We start from the raw sequence: 22741 nt of genomic DNA on the forward strand, positions 1-22741 counted from the left end.
AAAACTGAGTAACCAAAACAAATGGTTTGTTTGCTTGTCATCAGCGTTATATCAGGCTAAGTGCAACTTTTAGGTTAGTTTTACTTTTCTTCATTCATCAAGAGAGGGAAGAAGATTTTGAAAAGCACTTAACTCTACCACTAGTCCTGAAAGAACTAAATTCCCAGGGATACAAGAGATGAAATCAAATAAAGCACTTGCCTGTTTGATTGGAAAAGACACTGCAGACAGGCAATTTATTAAATGAAGCCAAACACACTCCAGTTTTCCAAGATGGTGTTACCATTAAGTATTAAGTAAACACAGTTGCCCTTAAATGTCCTGGTCAGCAGTGTAGCATTTTTCAAATAATGACTCAAACCCACTGACATTAACGTTTACTTAAATAAGCTACTCAACAAATGATTTGCCAGTGAAACTCCCACTGCGCTCCATGTTCATAAAAATGTAGACTTGCCAGCTGTTACTTGTGTCCCCTGTCCTATTACTCTAAGCCATTTTTCTTTGTTCAAAGAGCTGATGAAGGAGAAACAGAAAGCGCCACGGGGAGTAACTCTGACCCCATTCACATCTCCCATTCAAACACTGCCTTGGCCAGAGGACACGAATTGAGAATGACACACAGTAAGAGAATTTAACGGCACCGGAAACCAATACTCAAATCAGAAAGTTTCACGTTTCATTTTTCCAAGACAGAAAACCAACAAAATACCATACAGTAGATAATCATTGACCTGGCATTAACATGGGTTTCGTATCTGGACTGTAACCTAGATTAAATTTAGCACAACTATACTAAAACCCGGGAGTACAATGCGTCTCTAGTATACACATCACATTCAGATAGAGATTTATGGTCAACTTGTCCAACAAAATCAGATTGCACTCTTGGGGTGGCTTGTATGGGGAAAGAAAACACATCTGCTTTTTCTATGTGTGTTAAACGTGGCCACTATTCGTTTCTGACCACCTCCAAATGTGGTCCGAGTAGTATGACCTCAAGTACATTTAAACTTGATTTTTAATGTGCCCAAGTGCTACTACTCTTGATCATGATTGGTTCAGAAAACAACACAAATGCTAAAGGTATGCAATGTTTTCTTAAGAATAAGGGATTTGCTAAGAAAACGTATACAAGTGCAGTAAAACCTTGGATTGTGAGTAATAATAATAATAATTCATTACATTTATATAGCGCTTTTCTCAGTACTCAAAGCGCTAAGTAACTTGGTCCACAAGTGTTTTGCAAGATAAGGTAAAATTTTTAATAAATTTTAACTTGATAAACAAGCGAGGTCTTGCAATACGATAGATTATTAGATCACCAGAGTCCGGTCCAAATAAATTTAACCTATCGCACACATTATGGGATGTAGCGTTAGTACTAGTAGTCATGCTGCCACATGGGCAGATATCAGTGAAATTCTTACTTGCACGTCCAACCAACATTCAACTCATCGACACAATCCAGTGCCGCAATTAAAAAGAAAGTATTAAAATACATAACATTATTTTATTGAATAGGGAAAAAAAAAAACCCAGTATTAACCCTTCTTTGGATTTGAAAATTACATTTATGATCATGTAAAAATGACAAATGAGTTATGAGAGCAAACCAAACAATACAGATGTGGGCAAAAAATGCTATTTCCACACAGACTGGAAATTAAATTTGTGTTTCTGGACTAATGTGCCAAATTTTATTTCATAAGTGCCTTGAGCATGGGAAAGACACTCTATATATAAAATGTATTATTATTTTTATTATTAATCATGATTTCTTTTCTGTGGTGGGTTGGCACTCTGCCCGGGATTGGGTCCTGCCTTGTGCCCTGTGTTGGCTCCAGCAGACCCCCATGACCCTGTGTTCGGTTTCAGCAGGTTGGGAAATGGATGGATGGATGGATGATTTCTTTTTTTTCATTATTTAAAGAAATCCAATTAAAATTTAATTAATTTTCTTTGTAATCCTTGCCATATTTCATGTTTGAAAACAGCAGGATGTGCAGTAAAGTAATATCACTTTGTTAACAACCATCATGCCAGGGTAGATGCATTTTACAGATTAAGTTATTTCTTACATTCAGCACTATTAGCATTTGAGATTTTTTTCCCCAAATAGAGCCTCTTACTGTGCAGAGCTGTCAAGGTAAAGAATTTCCAAAGAGACTGATCCTTTGATATAACAAGAGTTCAACTGTAGACTAATCAGACTAATTAGCTGCTCCAGTGAAACTCTGACTTTCCCTGACCACTTGGCACATTGACTCCTAGATAACAATTAAACTTCATTTTATGTAATCTGATTGCCAAAAAGTGACACACCAAAGTGAAAAATAATATAAAGACCATCAATCAAGTGAAATGGAGGCTATACGGACATTTCAACTGATCATCAATTCATCCATTTTCCAACCTGCTGAATCCAAACACAGGGTCACGGGGGTCTGCTGGAGCCAATCCCAGCCAACATAGGGCACAAGGCAGGAACCAATCCCGGGCAGGGTGCCAACCCACCGCAGTCAACTGATCAACAGATTAAAATTAAAAACACACACACACAGATTCTGACAAGGTTTACTCATCACCCTGATGCTCATGATCACTTCTTAAAGGATCACACTGTAAATGTCTGAAGGTGTTGTCGCATATGCCGACAGCTTTCCCCACAGTCACATCTTAAAGCCTTAAAGCCTATCCATTGAATTATCTTAATTTTTTGATTCAGTGTTGATTTAGTACTTGAATGAAGTACATGCAGATAACAGCCAGACTTACAGAATGTATAATTGCACTCGAAACAATAAAATGTGCAATCTGCTTTACATGATTGGCCTGGAAACTGGACTACTGTTTGTCTCCAGAGAGCTCCAGTGCATCACTTGGTATCTGATGGACTAAAAAAGGGAATACATTCACTTCATGAAATGGCAATGATGTGGGCACAACTACAGCAACGTCAATCTAGTAGGCCTTCATATATGGTGAATAACATCAAGTCGAGTTTTAACAGTCCCTAATTTCCTACCCTCTACCACACTTCTTGGTAATTTATTCCACTCGTCTATGTTTCTTTGCGTGAAAAAAACGTTCTAACATTTACGCAAAAATCTGCTCTTCATGGGTTTCAATAGGTGTCTCTGTCATTTTGTTGAAGATCCAATTTTAAGCTATCGGCTGGGACCCACTAGACTACTTTCTTTCAATAATTTTAAAAATTTGAACTGTGTCCCTTCTGAGTAATCATTTGCTTAAAGTGAACAGTTTTGACTCCTTTACTCTTTCCTCATAAATCATCTTCTGCTGTCCTGGAATTGGCCTAGTTGTTCGTTTCTGGATTTCTTCTAGCACTGTAACCTGGAGGCCAAATCTGCATGCAGTACTCTAAGTGAGGTCTCACTAGTACTTTATTTAACTTAAGTATAACTTCCTTTGACTTGTACTCTACACCTTGTGATATATAACTTAAGATCCTCTTAGCTTTCTTAACTGAGTCTCTCTACCATTCTCATGCAGTCACAAGTCCACTGTGACGGTTAAGGTCTTCTCATAGGGTGAGATAACACGCCTCTTTAGAGTTTGCAATCACCAAATCTGTAAATCTTTGAAATGTTGGAACAAACCAGAATGCTGGATAAAATCTACACAGACATGGAGATCCTGTACGTACAAACTTCACAAAGACAGTGACAGCACTGAAATTCAAAGCCAGGTTCTAGAATTTGTGAGAGAGCAGTATCTCTGATCTAAGCCAGAAGGTAGACTACTGTTAATCAAGTTTTATCTTCACAGGGACCCAATATCTGTAATCTTTTACTAATTAAGGTTTACAAGAAGAACCTGAAACACTTTCTGATAATAATTAAATCATCTGACCTGCCCTCTCAGTGGCACTATTTTTATAGCATCTCATCAGCCTCACTGGGCATCATTTTCACCTCTCCTCTACGCCTGCTGCTAATATGCTTTGCTTCGGTGAAAATTTCTCTCGTGCCACAAGAATGATTGAGCGAACACTTGAAAAGCCCCAGGGATAATTTCTGTTTGAGTCTCAGCTTAGATAAGTGACGCAGATCAGTTGTGGAACTGTAAATGGCTGCTCAGGTCAAACAACTACAGTGTTAGGTGGGACACCGTTTTGGGTTTACAAGTTTAAACTTAAATGATAAGGTGCTAGCAGTGCGAAAAGGAGAATGCCTTCTGTGGCTGACAGAGCTTCACACATGTTGTACATTAACATCTGCTTCCTCTGCCCTCTAAGCACCTTGAAAGCAGGGCTTACATTCAGGCTGGAGGCCCACGAAGTCTTAACATCTGAAAAAAGTCGAATGTGCCGCACAATTACCCGAAGCCAAGTATTCAATAGCAGGGAAACTTATAATATTCAGTGGAAAGTTTCAGTGTGAAGACAGCACTGTGGTGCACCACTTAGTACTTCTGTCTCACTGCTATAGTGTCCTGGATTCAAGTCATGGTATGGTATCTTTCTGTATGTGTGTGTATGTGTGTACCTGCAGCAGTTGCCCTGTGATAGTCTGAGGCCCCATCCAGAGTTGTTTCTTTTTGTGGCTAGTTCTACCTGGGTAAGCCTGAACCTTGCAAACCCATGCTGGAATAGATAGGCTAAATAATCGATGAATAGAAATTTCAATATGGCACCAGCATGCATTAAACAAAGAAATATCCCTGACTTCATTTATTTATTTATTTACATTTTATTGATTTTATTAAAATCAAATAACATTCCATACAAGCAAGTCAAGTTTAACAATAACAAATCAACCCCCACCCATGAGAAAGAGTAAAACTTTAAAGTAGTAAAAATAAGTAAACAGATAAATTAAAAAATGAATAAAAATAAATAGAATAAGAAAGACTGGAGAGAATCTGCTTCCTCAATTTAAATGCTTATTCTAATATGTTATTGATTAGATCCTGCCAGGTTTTGAAAAAGTTTTGTTCAGATCCTCTAAGTCCAAATTTGATTTTTTCCAATTTCAAATAGTATATAACATCAGTTACCCACTGACTTAGAATAGATGAGTTAGGATTTTTCCAGTTGAGCAAAATAAGCCTACGTGCTAATAGTGAAGTAAAGGCAATTACAGTTTGTTTGTCCTTCTACACTTTAAGCCCATCTAGAGGTACCCCAAACACAGCTGTTAATGGATTAGGAGGGATAGTGACACCAAGGCTGTCTGAAAGGCATTTAAAGATATTGGTCCAGGATGATGTTAATTTGGTGCAGGCCCAAAACATGCGGCCCAATGAGGCTAGAACTTGATTGATTGCAACATTCACAGGTTGGATCTTGCCCTGGAAACATTTTGGACAATTTTAAACGAGACAGATGTGCTCGATATATAATTTTAAATTGAATAATTGTATGATTTGCGCATATGGAGCTCAAGTGAATTCTGTGCATTGCTACCTTCCACTCCATTTCTGAGATGTTGAGTGAGAGATCCTTTTCCCACTGTACTCTTAGATATTTGAAAAGAATGGACTGTAAAATGGTTTTATATATTACGGAGATGCAGTCGGAACTATCAATATTTTTTCTGGCATAGAGGTTGGTGGGAGGTGAGGAAAATTGGGCAGATTTAGTTTAACAAAGTTTCAAATTTGACAAGAGTGAAAGAAATATGTTGCTAGAAAGTTAAATTTGGAGTGTAATTGTTCGTAGGATGCAAAGATGTTGTCTATGTACAGATCTCTAAGTGATTTAATCCCAAATGTTTTCCAGACATTAAAAACTGTATGTTTAAGAGGTTGGAAAAAGGTGGTTCTCGTGTAGAGGTGCCACAGATAAAAGCTTATCTATCTTCAAATACTTCCTACATTGGTTCCATATTCTGAGTGAGTGAAGCACAATTGGGTTGTTAGTATACTGGCAATATCTTGTATTTACTGAGGTACAAAGCAAGGAATATAAAGAAACATTGCAGGATATTATTTCTATTGCGAACCAAGCCTGTGTATGTTCATCTATTTGTGTCAATGTCCAGGTTTTTATAGCTTGCATATTTGCCGCCCAGTAACAAAACTGAAAGTTAAGTAGAGCAATGCCACCTTCTGCTTTAGGTCTTTGTAGGGTCGCCCTTTGGATACATGGATGTTTTGAATTCCAAATAAATGTGGTTATGGTTAAATCTAATTTCTTAAAAAATGACTGATTGATGTATATTGGAATGTTTTGAAATAGAAAAAGAAGTTTAGGAAGGATATTCATCTTGATAATGTTAATTCTTCCAGCTAAAGTGAGATGAAGGTCAGAACATCTATGCAAGTCTTGCTTAATTTTTTCCATACAGACAGCAACATTTTGTTGAAAAAGACCTTTATGTTTACTTGTGATGTTTACCCCTAGGTATTATAATTGATCTGCGATGATAAAAGGGAAGGTGTCCAATCTAATATTGTGTGCTTGAGAATTCACTGGAAAGAGCACACTTTTATTCAAATTAATTATGAGACCAGAGATCTTTTTGAATTCTCTTAGTGCTGTTAGGACTGCAGGCACAGTATTTTGTGGGTCTGATATATACAGTACCATATCATCTGCATATGGAGAAATTTTCTGTTTAAGTCCTTCTCTGATAATCCCCTTTATCTCATAAGCATTTCGACAGTGAGCTGCCAGTGGCAAAATTAATGTTTTAAGTAATCTGAATTAATGTTGTTAATACAAACTGAAGCTTCTGGACTGGTATACAGTAGTTTGATCCATGCACAAATGTTCGGGCCAAACCCAAATTTCTGCATTGTAGTGAAAAGGTAGTTCCATTCCACCATATCAAATGCTTTTTCTGCATCCAACGATAATATCTCTGGGGTGTTTGACTTTGCGGGTGAATATATTATATTAAACAGGTGTCAAAGATTGGAAGCTGTCTACCTTTAATAAATCTAGTTTGGTTTTATGATATTACCAAAGGAAGCACTTTCTCAATCTTTCTAGCTAGGACTTTGGAGAGTATCTTAACATCATTATTCAGAAGTGAAAATGGTCTCTATGATGCACATTGTAATAAGTCCTTATTTTGCTTAGTAAAGACGGTAATTAATGCTTGGGGAAGAGTTTCAGGTAGAATTTTATTATATCTAGCTTCTGGTGTTGCTAATAAAAGGGGAGCCAGCTTAATTGAGAATTTTTTTATAAAATTCAGCAGGGTAACCATCAGGGCCTGTTGCTTTCCCACTCTGAAGTGAGTTTCTAGTGTCTAGTAATTCTGAGAGTGCCAGAGGTTTATCCAGTTCCTCTGCACTGAGAGTATCTATTTGTGGCATCCAGAAATGCATTGGATTATGTCTTGTCTTCTTTAAACTCAGTAGAAAATAAGGACTTATAGTAATCTCTAAATATGTGCATTATATTTTTATGGTCAATGATTTTATCTCCGTCTGTGTTGGTGATTGCTGGGATTGCATTGCGAACTTCCTGCTTGTGGATTTGTTGAGCTAAGATCTCATTAGCTTTCTCTCCATGTTCATAGTAATGATGTCTTGATTTAAAAATTAGTTGTTCTGTTTCTTTAGTTGTCAAGAGGTTGAGTTCTGAATGCAGAACCTGTCTTTTCCTATGAAGTGCCTCATTTGGACACCTGGCATGTTCTTGATCTATTCTAGTAATTTCAATGATTAGCTCTGATACCTTCTTGGTTTCCAATTTACTTCTGTGAGAAGGATATGAGATAATCTGTCCTCTAAGAAAGTTTTCAGGGTTTCCTAGAGTATTCCTGCAGAAACCTCTGAGGATGTATTTGTCTCTAAAAAGGATGTATTTGTCTCTAAAAAAATCAATTTGCTTGGATATTATTTGTAAATTAATGATTTAATTCGTGATTCAGATCTTTAACATTCCAGCTCACAATGTTAACTGTTCGGTCATGGAGACATTGCTTCTGAACCTTTGTTGTCATTTTGTAGTTTTTACTTAAGATAAGGCAGCTTTGACCTTAATTTTCCCAGGAGTTATTACCATAAAGCCTTTTGTTACGTTGGCACTTATAATTATGAGGATTAAAAGGATAGATTAGAGAAAGCTTACTCTCTTTCTCTTCCCCCCTTGTCCCCCCACCCCCCCATTTTGCCTCCCCACGTCAGGATGGAGCACACTTCACAAAGTCCCAGTCCTCTCGCAGACTTTAGCCCTAACACTAGCCCTAACAATGAACTGCTTTTCCTTTACACCATTACCTATTCTGGCAAAAATAGGCAAAGACAGGAGGGACATCAGATAGGTGGACACATCATACATGACACACTCATTCGCTCCCAATAAGGTAATTTGGTCACGTTGTGCTTCTTTTCCTGCATTTTGTCCTCCTGATCTATTTGTCTCTTGACTTGCCATATAGTCCTGTGACACATTTATGTCTTCCTCACACCCTTTTCTTTTCGATGGTAGAGTGTCTAAGTTAACAGTGATCACTGCAACCCATCCTATCTGTTTCTGGTGAAACTTCTGAACATTTATCCAACTGTTAATTTTCTGAACCTGCTACCTCTATCACAGGGCCACAGGACGCGGGAACCTGTCTCAACAACTAGGGGTGTAGCAATGAATTCATTTTATGTGGGGACGAGAAAGTGCATAAGTCATAGCTCTGTCTCAATTACTTTGAAATGAAATAAAAATATATTTCAGGGATAGATTATGCCTGTGCTGCTGTCAAAAGGTTCAGCTACCTGAAGCTTATTTATTAATTTATATTTGATTTTGCTGTCAACATAAATAGTGTTTAAAGAAGCATTGTGGTCTAAATACAGTATATTCAAGGAATGTTAGGTTTGTCATTTACAATCAGGCAGTAATGTAAACTTACTTTAGTAGTAGTAGGTCTAAGCACATCTCACCAGTTTTAGTGTTGTTACATTGGTTAAGTGTGTTCTTTAGAATGGACTTTAAAATACTACTGATGGTATATAAAGCCGTACGTATTTTTGCTTCTTCATATATCCTGTCATTGTACATTCCAAGTCATAACCTTAGATCTGCTAATAACGGCCTGATTAAAATTCCAAGAGCCAAGCTTAAAAGAAGTGGTGAGGCGTCCGTTTTGTTAGTATGTACCAAAAATCTGGAATATTTTACCAACTGAGATACACTAGACTAACACTGTGGAAAAATTTAAGAAACTTCAAAAAACCCTCTTAATTAATTTTGCATTTTTGCAGCTTCAGATTAGTTCTACTGTTAACCAGGGTATACATAGAATTATCATTCTCTTCAGTTAATCTGAAATCATTATTAATCTTTACTTTTCTCTGTTTTTTCTGGTTGTCCCATGGTGGCATTCTATGTCACCACCCCCCGAACAAAGTCCTGTGCACCTGCCTGTGACTTCTGAATGAAATCAAATACCCCAACTTCTCACAAGAACCACTATGTCAGATCGTCTAAGACAAAGCCCAAAAAAACAATAAAGAACAATTTAAGAACATTTATGTTAGGCAGAGGGTGGCACGGTGGCGCAGTGGTAGTGCTGCTGCCTCGCAGTAAGGAGACCTGGGTTCGCTTCCCGGGTCCTCCCTGCGTGGAGTTTGCATGTTCTCCCCGTGTCTGCGTGGGTTTCCTCCGGGCGCTCCGGTTTCCTCCCACAGTCCAAAGACATGCAGGTTAGATGGATTGGCGATTCTAAATTGGCCCTAGTGTGTGCTTGGTGTGTGGGTGTGTTTGTGTGTGTCCTGCGGTGGGTTGGCACCCTGCCCGGGATTGGTTCCTGCCTTGTGCCCTGTGTTGGCTGGGATTGGCTCCAGCAGACCCCTGTGACCCTGTGTTCGGATTCAGCGGGTTGGAAAATGGATGGATGGATGGATGTTAGGCAGAATGCCCAGATGGGGGCAGGCAGGTCTTTTTGCCTTGAACCCATATAGATTTTGTTTTTTTCTCCAGCTTAACTGGAATTTTTAAATGTTTTCTTCTGTCCAAGTCAGAGTGTCACTTAGGGACTCCACTTCTATTACCGTATAAACTCACGTATAAGTCATTTCCTGAAACCCAAAAAATCGATCATAAAATCAGAACCCGACTTATACGCCCGTTCAAAAATGCGATACTTAAATTTTTTTTTCTACATCTTCTTGCCTCCTCCAATCTTGCACCAGTTTCTCAGACGCATCAAATTTTGTTGCAGTTACCGATTTCTTTTACCACATCAACGACTTTTAATTTAAAACCAGCTTCATATTTTCTTCTGATTGAACACTCCATCGTAGATAAGGGATGCTCTTACAATAAAGGTGTATGTATAAAGGGTGTAAGTTACAAAAAACACAAAACAGTGCAAACGTCGCTTCGGAATAGTTCAGGTATTACCGTGTGGTCACGTAGGCACAATACATAGAAATAAAAAGGCAGTGTGCTCCGTGGTTACTCTCTCAGGTGGGCGTTAGCATATCATAACCTCTTGGACCAATAGCGTGAGTTTTCCGCATTCGACTTATACGACTGACATTATAAAATACCAGAAATCATACGGTAAAACTTATCTGCAAGTATATACGGTAATTATATATCTTTCTTATGTATGTTTGCATTATTTATTTATCTTCTTACCTAAATTTAGTTTGTTTTTCTTTGCACAAAACTTCCTTTTTGACATGTTGTAAAGCACTTTAAGCTACATTCTGTGTATGAAACTATGCTAAAGAATTAAATGTTGTTGTTTAGACTTGCATTGAGACGTTGGATGCTGTGTTGCCTCGTCTGTAGTTCTGCTGGAGTCACGTCAGTGACGTTAGGCACATTTAGTGCTTCGGGTATGCTGAGGCCTTCTTTAACAACTTGCTTAATGGCAGCTCATTTCACCTCTTTTTAACTTGGTGTGACGACACGCCATGTAGTTTGAATCTATATTTTACACTTCATCTTTTTCCATACATAGCTGCTGTTTTGTTCAGCCTCACACTGACTGAGGCTGTATTTTCGTAACTGGAAGCGACAGACGCCATGTACAGCCAGCAGCAGTTCACTTTTACCAGAAGCCCAGCGATGTCTCTGAATGCCAAAGTATACACTGCTTTTACAGAGAAACAGGTTATGTTTATTTTGAACACATGCGACACACATTTATGTTTAACACTGGTCTTTTTAGGGATGTATTCAGCCATAGAAGTTTTATCCATGTGACCACAGATATACTGTCTGTTGGACCAGGTTAACAAGTACACCATTACCCTTTGCTGTTACAATCTTCGCCCCTACTCTGAGCTTTGCCTTCATGAAGCACTGTACTGGCTTTGACATTTCAGTCTCACTTAACCATCAACTTGTTCCCACTTTTAAACCAAATTCACTCATTGTTGTCTCCAGCAGTATGTCTTATATATCTGGCTCTACAAGACAACTTTTTTTCCCCATTTTTAAGGTTTCAGAGTGCCCACCTCAACAGAATTAAACACAAGGCATGGTGATGGCAGTCTGTCTTAGGGCACATTTCTTCATGTTCGTCTGGTTTTTCCACACAGGTTTACAGGGTCATTATTGTCACATAAACAGAGTACAGTGAAATTCTGACACATATGCTAATTGACATGCCACTCTCAGGTGCCATGAAAAGTGAGTACATCAGCCTTAGCTTGAAAATTCTGTCCTCCTCATCTAAAGTAACTACCGCTAAGTTAGAATTCTAAACAGAGAAGTCCCATTAGTTTATCTCACCTTCGGTCATGCAAATCTATGTTTACGGAGTATCCATATTACTAACCGAAGGTTGTATACCGGATATGGACGCTGGGCGCAGGGCGCATCGAGGCGAACGCGCACTGCTGCACTGCAACGACCAGCCACAGACAACACAGAAACGAGAAGGTTGTAAACCGGATGTCACGCACACTGCCGCACTGCAATGAGCCCGCCACCTTTAATCAAATGCTGCGGCTTCCCAGAGTCAGTACGTGGCGCCCAAACAACACAACCTGTGAGCTACACTTGCTCTAATCCACTGTGCCAGTAATATAGATCACATAACGGTCACAGACTCTAACCCAGCGGCTTCCCAGACTCAGTGGCTGGCACACGAACACCACAACCTGTAAACTGAACCTGCTGTGCTCCACTCTGCCAGCAGTCGGTGTCAGCAAAGGCAACGGATTTACGTCTCCACAAAACGAGACCGCTCTACTACAGATATGCTTATGTAATTAAATGACATTTCCCCAGACGCACCCACCCTCCATGATATGTCATCCATCCAGATATCGGACGGAACAGAAACTGATTGCCATTCTTGGATTTCCGATTGGCTAGCGAATCGCGGGCTTACTTGTATAACAATAGGTTTCATTCTCTCCATGTCTACATAGGTTTCCCTGCAGATATGCTGGGTTCCCCTTTTTTGTCCCCAGAAAAAAAAAGAGTTTAGGCTAACTGGTGAATCCAAACTGGTCCCTGTATTAAGTATGTATGAATGAGCCCTGAGGTGGACCAGCACCCTGTCCAGGGCTGTTTCCAGCCTTGCGTTCTCTGGTTACCCCGTGATGACAAATTGGATTAAACTGATTTGCAAATGGTTTGCTGTTGTATGGGAAGCCAGCCGCATGAGGGTAGATGGCATTTTCCATATCTAGATGAGGCGCAAACCCATCTTGAGGTACACTCATCCACGGTAATATGAGGCCAGTTACCCCAATATGCCTGTCTTTGGGGATATGGAGGTAAACTGGACAACCCAGAGGAGCACCTATACAGACATCTATAGAATATGCAGAATTTACATGAAAGTGATTTACAATCACCAGTTAGCCATCGCGATTTCTGGGATGTGGCAGAGAAAAACTGGAGTGCCTAGGGGAAACCCCAAACAGACATAGAAAGATCATGTAAGCTCTACACAGATTTAGAGCCACCACTTAACCTAACACGCATACCTTTTGCACATCAGAAAATAACAACATGCTCAAATGCGTTGCAGTGATTAGAAGCCCGGACACTGGTGTGGAAATCAAATTAACGCTGGTTCCGCTCTGTCCACTGACCTGACTCTATTTGAAGAAAACGCAAACACACACACACACAGAGTTTAAATCAAATGAATGCAGACAAACTGAACTTTAAATCACCCTGTGCTGCACGACTTTTTCCCTCCTCCTTCTCCTCCTCCCCAGACACACAATACCTTCTGCTCTCAGCCTTTTTCACATCAACAGCTGTGTGAATAAAGATTTGCAGCTCAAGACAGTTAAGGCCGTCTTTAAGGCAGAACAAAGTACTTACAGGTAGCTGCTTTGAAATGCATACGGCCTGAACATTTGTAATCCAAGGGCCTCCATCTTTTCCTTAAAGGTGTTCTGCAAGCCCTTGAAGGAGCGTGAAAGTCACAGTGTGCTCCAGCTGTACGCGTGTCACTGGGGGAGGCTCCTGATAAGGCCCTGGCAACTCCAATCCCCACGCAGCTTAGTGGCGAAGGGTGCCCTACTGTCTGTCTGTAGCGCTAGACCTGTTTAATCCAGCACCTGCCTGGGAAAGAACAAGCGGCAGGACGCTGAGCAATCAGGGCACACTATTAGTAAGACACTTAAATGCATCAAGGTCACTACACTCTGTTTAAATCAGCAGGGACGTCAGGAGTGAGGAAGTTCACTGTACCAGACAACAGCCCTTTAAATTCCTTATCCAAGACATGATAAAAGCATCCTCCTGGTCTTTGGGTCTTCCTTTTAAAGGTGAGTCTCACAACTTTTAAAAAAAACAAGAAAAAAAAAACCCCCAGGAGTAGACATAGGGACAACTCAGCTATGAGCTATCCAAGTGGACCATACGGGCTCCTTTTCAATTGTTTCATCTTCTTATACAGCCTGCAAAGCACTGGAGCGGACAAGCTCTAACTTCATCCATATAAATAAAATAGAATTGGAATCACATCTGATAAAATGGCACCATTTAGCCAATCAATGTGTTCTACAGGTTCATCTACTCCTGAGCAAATAACTCCAAGCAAGCAGTCAATGACAGTCATAAATCCAATGTCCTTCACAGAAATTGCAGAACAATGGGGTGTTGTTCCATTTGGGACCAACTACACTCACACCAGCAGGCTTAGAGACAGCTACCATATTTATGTTTAACAATCCGCCTGTCATGTTCTCTTGGGTTGCAGGCATGGCTGTGGAATCGGTACACAAAACCTTTGACTCCGACTTCTCGATTTATGGTACCACCGAATCCAACTCCTCTCGGTGTATTTAGACTTCTATATTTACTGGGTTGATTGAAAGCACACAACATACAACAAACAAGACATTTCATCACTGTCATCGTGAATTAGCACCTCTGTAACATATCCCGTGTTCGCTCCTTCCTCTCCTTCTCTAATGCTGAGAAACTTGTGCATGCTTTTATCACATCCCGCATCGATTATTGTAATTCCCTACTGACAGGTGCCCCTTCTAATCTTATATCACAGCTCCAGCTTATTCAAAACTCAGCTGCAAGAGTCCTTACTCGAACCAGCAGCAGCGAGCACATCACACACATCCAGCTACACCTTCACTGGCTCCCTGTGTCCTACAGAATCGAATATAAAATCCTACTAATAACCTGCAAAGCGGGTGGCACGGTGGCGCAGTGGTAGCGCTGCTGCCTCGCAGTTAGGAGACCCGAGTTCGCTTCCCAGGTCCTCCCTGCGTGGAGTTTGCATGTTCTCCCCGTGTCTGTGTGGGTTTCCTCCGGGCGCTCCGGTTTCCTCCCACAGTCCAAAGACATGCAGGTTAGGTAGATTGGCGATTCTAAATTGGCCCTAGTGTGTGCTTGGTGTGTGGGTGTGTTTGTGTGTGTCCTGCGGTGGGTTGTTTCCTGCCTTGTGCCCTGTGTTGGCTGGGATTGGCTCCAGCAGACCCCCCGTGACCCTGTGTTCGGATTCAGCGGGTTGGAAAATGGATGGATGGATGAACCTGCAAAGCCTTAAATAACCTCGCGCCAAACTACATCAGTGACCTTCTCCATCACTATGTGCCTGCCCGCCCACTAAGGTCCTCTGATTCTGGCAATCTTGTTGTACCCCACACTAATCTACACTCCATGGGTGACAGCAGGGCCTTCAGCTGTATAGCGCCCAGACTCTGGAATGACCTACCGAAATGAATCAGGTCAGCTGACTCCATGAATTGTTTTAAAAAACAACTCAAAACTCAACTGTTCAGGAAGGTTTATAGCTCTACTTGACTTTATTACCCTTCTAATCTAATCTAAATTTTAAATCGCATATTAATCAGATCACTAGGACAGCATTTTTTCACTTAAATATAACAAAAGTTAGACCCGTTATAACATTGCAAGATGCCAAGAAATTAGTTCACGCTTTTGTTTTTAGTTGTCTAGATTACTGTAACGCACTCCTCTCAGGACTACCCAAAAAAGACATAAATCGTTTGCAACTAGTGCAGGATGCAGCTGCTAGAATCCTTACCAGGAAAAGAAAATCCGAGCACATCTCTCCAGTTTTGATGTCACTACACTGGTTACCTGTGTCATTCAGGATTGACTTTAAAATTCTGCTTATGGTTTATAAAGCCTTAAATAATCTCGCCCCATCTTATATATCGGAATGTCTGACACCTTATATTCCAAATCGTAACCTCAGATCCTCAAATGAGTGTCTCCTTAGAATTCCAAGAGCAAAACTTAAAAGAAGTGGTGCCACCATCTACTCAAAGCACTGTGATGTTCCAACAATGATGGATGGATTAAAAGCCAGAAGTCTGTATGACCATCAGCATCAAGTGACTCTGTGAGAACCCTAACTACAAAGAGGACTGTTTCATTTATGTTAGGTAGAATGCCCAGAGGGGACTGGGTGGTCTCGTGGCCTGGAACCCCTGCAGATTTTATTTTTTTTCTCCAGCCGTCTGGAGTTTTTTTTTTTGTTTTTTTCTGTCCACCCTGGCCATCGGACCTTACTCCTTTTCTATGTTAACTAATGTTGTCTTATTTTAATTTCTTATTTTGTCTTTTCTTTTTCTTTTCTTCATTATGTAAAGCACTTTGAGCTACTTTTTGTATGAAAATGTGCTATATAAATAAATGTTGTTGTTGTTGTTCTCTCAGTTTACCTCTCTGTCAAGATGCTCATGTAACCTGTATGTGTGTGTGCGAGACCATCAATTACGTTGTCTGTTAGCCTTTTTCTCTGAATTCGCTGTCATAATCTTCTTTATTTATTTATCTGGTTTGTACAACGCTATATACTGTATACCCTGCCGTTCTTTCTTATATTCTGTAAATGCCTTGAGCATGGGAAAGGTGCTATATAAATGTATTATTATTATTATAATTTATTAAACAATACTTACAAAATTTAAAAAGTAGCTATATTTTTACCAAAAGTCTAGAAGAAAAATAGATTAATTGAATTAGTATAAGTGAAATTGGAAATTTTTTGACAAATTATATTACAATTTACATTTAGTTGGAATCCTAGTCAGAATTAATACATTTTTAGTGACTCTGACTCCAATAACCCAATAATTGCTTTCTACTTTGACTCCAGGTCCATGTTTGATCATCACACTTTTTGTATGCACATGTTACATTTTGAGTTACACGTTACAAGCTTCCGTTAGGTCAGATTATCTTGGGGCATAATGTGAGCTACCACAGCAATGCTGATGACACACAAGTGTATTTATCAATAGCACCTGATGACCCCGACTCTCTTCATTCACTGATACAATGTCTTACTTGTGTTTCTGAATGGATGAGTAGTAATTTTCTCAAACTAAATAAAGAGAAAGCAGAAATTTTAGTGATTGACAATAATGGATATAATGAGGTTATTAGAAATAAACTTGATGCATTAGGATTAAAAGTCAAGACGGAGGTAAAGAATTTAGGGGTAACTATTGACTCTGACCTGAATTTTAAATCACATATTAATCAGATTAATAGGACAGCATTTTTTCACTTAAGAAATATATCAAAAGTTAGACCTCTTATAACATTGCAAGATGCTGAAAAATTAGTTCACGCTTTTGTTTTCAGTCGGCTAGATTACTGTAACGCACTCCTCTCAGGACCACCCAAAAAAAGACATCAATCGATTGCAACGAGTGCAGAATGCAGCTGCTAGAATCTTAAATAGGAAAAGAAAATCCGAGCACATTTCTCCAGTTTTGATGCCACTACATTGGTTACCTGTGTCATTTAGAATTGACTTTAAAATATTGCTTATGGTTTACAAAGCCTTCAATAATCTGCTCCATCTTATATTTCCGAATGTCTTACACCTTACACTCCAAAGCGTAACCTTAGATCTTCAAATGAGGGTCTACTTAGAATTCCAAGAGATAAACTTAAAAGAAGTGGCAAAGCGGCCTTCTGCTGTTATGCACCTAAAATCTGGAATAGCCTGCCAATAGGAATTTGCCAGGCCAATACAGTGGAGCACTTTAAAAAACTGCTGAAAACTCATTACTTCAACATGGCTTTCTCAGAGCTTCATCTTAGTTTAATCCTGATGCTCTGTATATTCAATTAATTATCATTATTATTCATGGTGGCTCCAAAATCCATACCAACCCCTACTGTCTCTTCTGTTCTTTTTCCAGTTTTCTGTGGTGGCGAACTGCGCCACTACCACCTGATCAAAGCACCGTGATGTCCCTCCATTGATGGATTAAAGGCCAGAAGTCCAAATGATTCTTCAATGAGAACTCTGAATACAATGAGGACTGATTTTGGTCATTTATGTTAGGTAGAATGCCTAGAGGGGGCTGGGTGGTCTCGTGGCCTTGGAACTCCTGCAGATTTTATTTTTTTCTCCAGCCGTCTGGAGTTTTGTTTTTTCCATCCTCCCTGGCCATTGGACCTTACTTTTATTCTATGTTAATTAGTGTTCCCTAATTTTAATTCTTATTTATTTTGTCTTTTTTCTCTTTCTTCATCATGTAAAGCACTTTAGGCTACATTGTTTGTATGAAAATGTGCTATAGAAATAAATGTTGTTGTTTGAGTTTGAGCAATACGGTTTGAAAACACGTGTATAGTATCTTGAGCATGAGTGATACATTTCACAAGCGTGCTTAGGACATTTTGAGCACAAGTGATGCATTCTGAAAACAAGCAACACATTTTGCAAGCATGCTTGGACATTTTCCATGCAAGAATCAAATTTTGAGCGCTACATTTTGCATTTGTGTTTATTTACTTTATCAAAGAGAAGGATATCACCTTTTTGTTTTTTATTAAATCTTTTAGTAACAAAAAGTCAAATTCAAAAATAACAGTGATAGCAGGATGTGTTTACATCTACTATTGCAGTACATAAAATACATTCTTTTAATACATTTAATGCATGTAATAGCATTTTAAATTTAAAATTAAAAACCAAAGCCTGAATACACTTATGATTGCAGAAATAGCGATAGTCGTAGTAGCAGTTGTAACATTAGTAGTTGTATTGCCACTTGTACAGAGAAAAGTATGCAAAATCTTTACTTGCATGTCCGACCACCAAGAAACATATTGCCATAGTGCCCTTCATATACTGTATATCATGTAGCATTTTCAACTCTCTCTATCACAGAGTACTCTTCTTATCTATAACAATGGAGCACCACAAGGGAACAGTCCTGTCTCCTTTTCTCTTTACTGTGTACACCTGGACTATAAATATAACAGCAGCTGGCTTTTTTTTCTTAGGAGACTACAGCCCTTTAATGTGAGTGTGACATCCTTCACATCCATCCATCCATCCATCCATTTTCCAACCCGCTGAATCCGAACACAGGGTCATGGGGGTCTGCTGGAGCCAATCCCAGCCAACACAGGGCACAAGGCAGGAACCAATCCCGGGCAGGGTGCCAACCCACCGCAGGGCACACACAAACACACCCACACACCAGGCACACACTGGGACAATTTAGAATCGCCAATCCACCTAACCTGCATGTCTTTGGACTGTGGGAGGAAACCGGAGCGCCCGGAGGAAACCCACGCAGACACAGGGAGAACATGCAAACTCCACGCAGGGAGGACCCGGGAAGCGAACCCGGGTCTCCTAACTGCATCCTTATATATAATTTGATAGTATCCGTATGTATGGTGTTCACGTCAATACCCCGTATGAATGGTGTTCACGTCAATACCTCGACTCAATTCAAGTTAGAAGCATGAGTAATGACGGCTGGGTATTAACAACAGTCATTGTTTAAATTTTAGCCAATCTCAGATCTAAAATGAGTGACGATCGCAACGCAGCCACAACAGCAGCGGCCGCGGAAAGGATCCGTAGGAAACGAAGTCACATGACTGACGAGGAACGTAGACTTGCTAATGTGACCAGACGTACACAACGTGCACAACAAACAGATGAGCAGCGTGCGGCTACAAATGCTACTAACGCAGAAAGAAATCGTGCAAATCGGACACAAAGGATTTTAGGCACAAATCAGTGTCATGATAACAAAATCATTTCAGGGACTTAAAAAAACAAATAATGTTTTGCAGAGAAAGTATTGATTTCACAAACATAGAATTTGTAGCCCGATTCAATCGGGCTCCCAGTCACTTGTCTTCTATAACTCTGTGATGGTCAGTGTGATTTTCTACACTGTGGTGTATTAGGCTGCTAACATCACTTCAGGAGAGGCACACCAAATCAACAAGCTAATTAAAAGGGCAGGCTCAGTTATGGGACACACTCAAAACCCACTGGAGGCTGTAGCAAAAGAGAAAACAAAACTGAGTGCCATTCTGAACAATGCTGCACATTCTCTCCGTGACACACTAACACTGAGGACTTTCAGCCAACGAGTTATTCAGCAGATATGTGTCAGGAAACCTATAATGCCTTATCTATCTATCTCTTTCCCAAGTATCAATGTATCTATCATTTTGTAGCTACAGTACATGAATTTATCTATTATACAGTTATAGTAGTACTGCTATGTGTACAGAGTACAGTATAATTCTCACTTGCATGTGAAACCAATAGGCAACATATTGCCACTGTCCAGCACCATAATAAAGAAGAATGTATTCAAACACAGAACAGAACGGAACACAACTCAACTTACCTGTTGTACTCCTTACTCCTGTCACCTGGCCATTAAACCATTTCACATGTACTTTTGAATACTTAACTCTCCATTCTTTAACCTAACCACCCACCCATCCATCCGTTTTCATTATACCAATGTGACAGACATGCCAGTAAGAATCTCATCTCGGATTTGATCTTGAATATAACACTATGAACAAGGGAGCACAGCAGTAGTGATAGACATAGTAACGCCCATGTATTTTCTGCACCTAATAAATCTGGATGGGCTAAGATCCTACAGGATGTCAGTCCAAAACAGGGGACACATCTATCTTGAATGTTGTGGCTTTGCTATCTGTCTGCTCCAATCAGCCTCTAACTAATTAATCAACCACTGCAGGTAACTTCCCTAGGCACCACACTTTCTCCCCCTCACTTCTAAATTCCATTCTTGTTGGTTTGTCTACCCTTGATCCTTTCAGACTACTCTACCACCCACTGCCTGCTCCAATTCTGAAACCTCCCAGACAGCAGTGGTCAAATGTACAGTGCATCTGGAAAGTATTCACAGCGCATCACTTTTTCCACATTTTGTTATGTTACAGCCTTATTCCAAAATGGATTAAATTCATTTTTTTTCCTCAGAATTCTACACACAACACCCCATAATGACAACATGAAAAAAGTTTACTTGAGGTTTTTGCAAATTTATTAAAAATAAAAAAATTGAGAAAGCACACGTACATAAGTATTCACAGCCTTTGCCATGAAGCTCAAAATTGAGCTCAGGTGCATCCTGTTTCCCCTGAGCATCCTTGAGATGTTTCTGCAGCTTCATTGGAGTCCACCTGTGGTAAATTCAGTTGACTGGACATGATTTGGAAAGGCACACACCTGTCTATAGAAGGTCCCACAGTTGACAGTTCATGTCAGAGCACAAACCAAGCATGAAGTCAAAGGAATTGTCTGTAGACCTCCGAGACAGGATTGTCTCAAGGCACAAATCTGGGGAATGTTACAGAAAAATTTTCTGCTGCTTTGAAGGTCCCAATGAGCACAGTGGCCTCCATCATCCGTAAGTGGAAGAAGTTTGAAACCACCAGGACTCTTCCTAGAGCTGGCCGGCCATCTAAACTGAGTGATCAGGGGAGAAGGGCCTTAGTCAGGGAGGTGACCAAGAACCCGATGGTCACTCTGTCAAAGCTCCAGAGGTCCTCTGTGGAGAGAGGAGAACCTTCCAGAAGGACAACCATCTCTGCAGCAATCCACCAATCAGGCCTGTATGGTAGAGTGGCCAGACGGAAGCCACTCCTTATTATAAGGCACATGGCAGCCCGCCTGGAGTTTGCCAAAAGGCACCTGAAGGACTCTCAGACCATGAGAAAGAAAATTCTCTGGTCTGATGAGACAAAGATTGAACTCTTTGGTGTGAATGCCAGGCATCACGTTTGGAGGAAACCAGGCACCGCTCATCACCAGGCCAATACCATCCTTACAGTGAAGCATGGTGGTGGCAGCATCATGCTGTGGGGATGTTTTTCAGCGGCAGGAACTGGGAGACTAGTCAGGATAAAGGGAAAGATGACTGCAGCAATGTACAGAGACATCCTGGATGAAAACCTGCTCCAGAGCGCTCTTGACCTCAGACTGGGGCAACGGTTCATCTTTCAGCAGGACAACGACCCTAAGCACACAGCCAAGATATCAAAGGAGTGGCTTCAGGACAACTCTGAGAATGTCCTTGAGTGGCCCAGCCAGAGCCCAGACTTGAATCCGATTGAACATCTCTGGAGAGATCTTAAAATGGCTGTGCACCGACGCTTCCCATCCAACCTGATGGAGCTTGAGAGGTGCTGCAAAGAGGAATGGGCGAAACTGGCCAAGGATAGGTGTGCCAAGCTTGTGGCATCATATTCAACAAGACTTGAGGCTGGAATTGCTGCCAAAGGTGCATCGACAAAGTATTGAGCAAAGGTTGTGAATACTTATGGACATGGGGTTTCTCAGTTTTTTTATTTTTAATAAATTTGCAAAAACCTCAAGTAAACTTTTTTCACGTTGTCATTATGGGGTGTTGTGAGTAGAATTCTGAGGATAAAAATGAATTTAATCCATTTTGGAATAAGGCTGTAACTTAACAAAATGTGGAAAAAGTGATGCACTGGGAATACTTTCTGGATGCACTGTATTCTTCTCCAGAAGTAACTTTTGGGTCAATGCCCCAATTCCTTCTGGGGTTGCAGTAAAATTCCTGTAAGAACATTGCCACATAGTGGCTCTCCGAAAAACACTGCACTACTAATCCCCACATGCTCAGAAAGAGACAATACTGCCCAATTCATAAAATAGACCAATCAGTAGCTAAAAACCACCTCCTTATTGTGGAAATTACTAACAGTGACTCGAAACCTAACTTATGGACTGTGGGCAATCCATGACCACCAACCACACACACAAGCACATCTGATAATAAAGACAATGAGGGGCAAGCAGAGAGTGCACTGCAGGGATGATCCAATGGTCTGAGCTGAAGAAGAAGCTCATCTCAGCTACAGTTCCATAAATAAAAGCTTCAAGTAAAAACATTTAACGAGAGTCCAACACTTCAGAAAAAAGTTACTTTCTGATCCCCTAAACAGTCTCGACATTTTTGAAACCCGTTTTCATATATAGGATAGCAGTTAACACAAGGCAATAATTACTGCCAATTATTCCAGTCTATATCGGGCAACATTTAACAAGAATATTGTTGGAAACTT

The 22741-nt window shown here is 40.2% G+C and overlaps 1 protein-coding gene across 4 annotated transcripts in view; it reads right to left on the bottom strand.

The window, feature by feature from the left end:
* mitfb (melanocyte inducing transcription factor b) overlaps positions 1 to 22741 on the bottom strand; it is a 205511-nt gene that overhangs the window by 100386 nt on the left and 82384 nt on the right. The window contains exon 1 of one of the 4 annotated variants that reach the window (XM_051921024.1): positions 13220 to 13347. The exons of the other annotated variants lie outside the window; for them this stretch is intronic. Within the exon in view, the coding sequence (XP_051776984.1) occupies positions 13220 to 13275 (56 nt within the window). The 5' untranslated portion in view covers positions 13276 to 13347. Of the gene's footprint in view, positions 1 to 13219; positions 13348 to 22741 lie in introns of those variants that run through there. 4 annotated transcript variants of the gene reach the window in all.

Source organism: Erpetoichthys calabaricus, chromosome 18, assembly GCF_900747795.2.
Source record: "Erpetoichthys calabaricus chromosome 18, fErpCal1.3, whole genome shotgun sequence".
NCBI classification, from domain to species: Eukaryota; Metazoa; Chordata; class Cladistia; order Polypteriformes; family Polypteridae; genus Erpetoichthys; species Erpetoichthys calabaricus.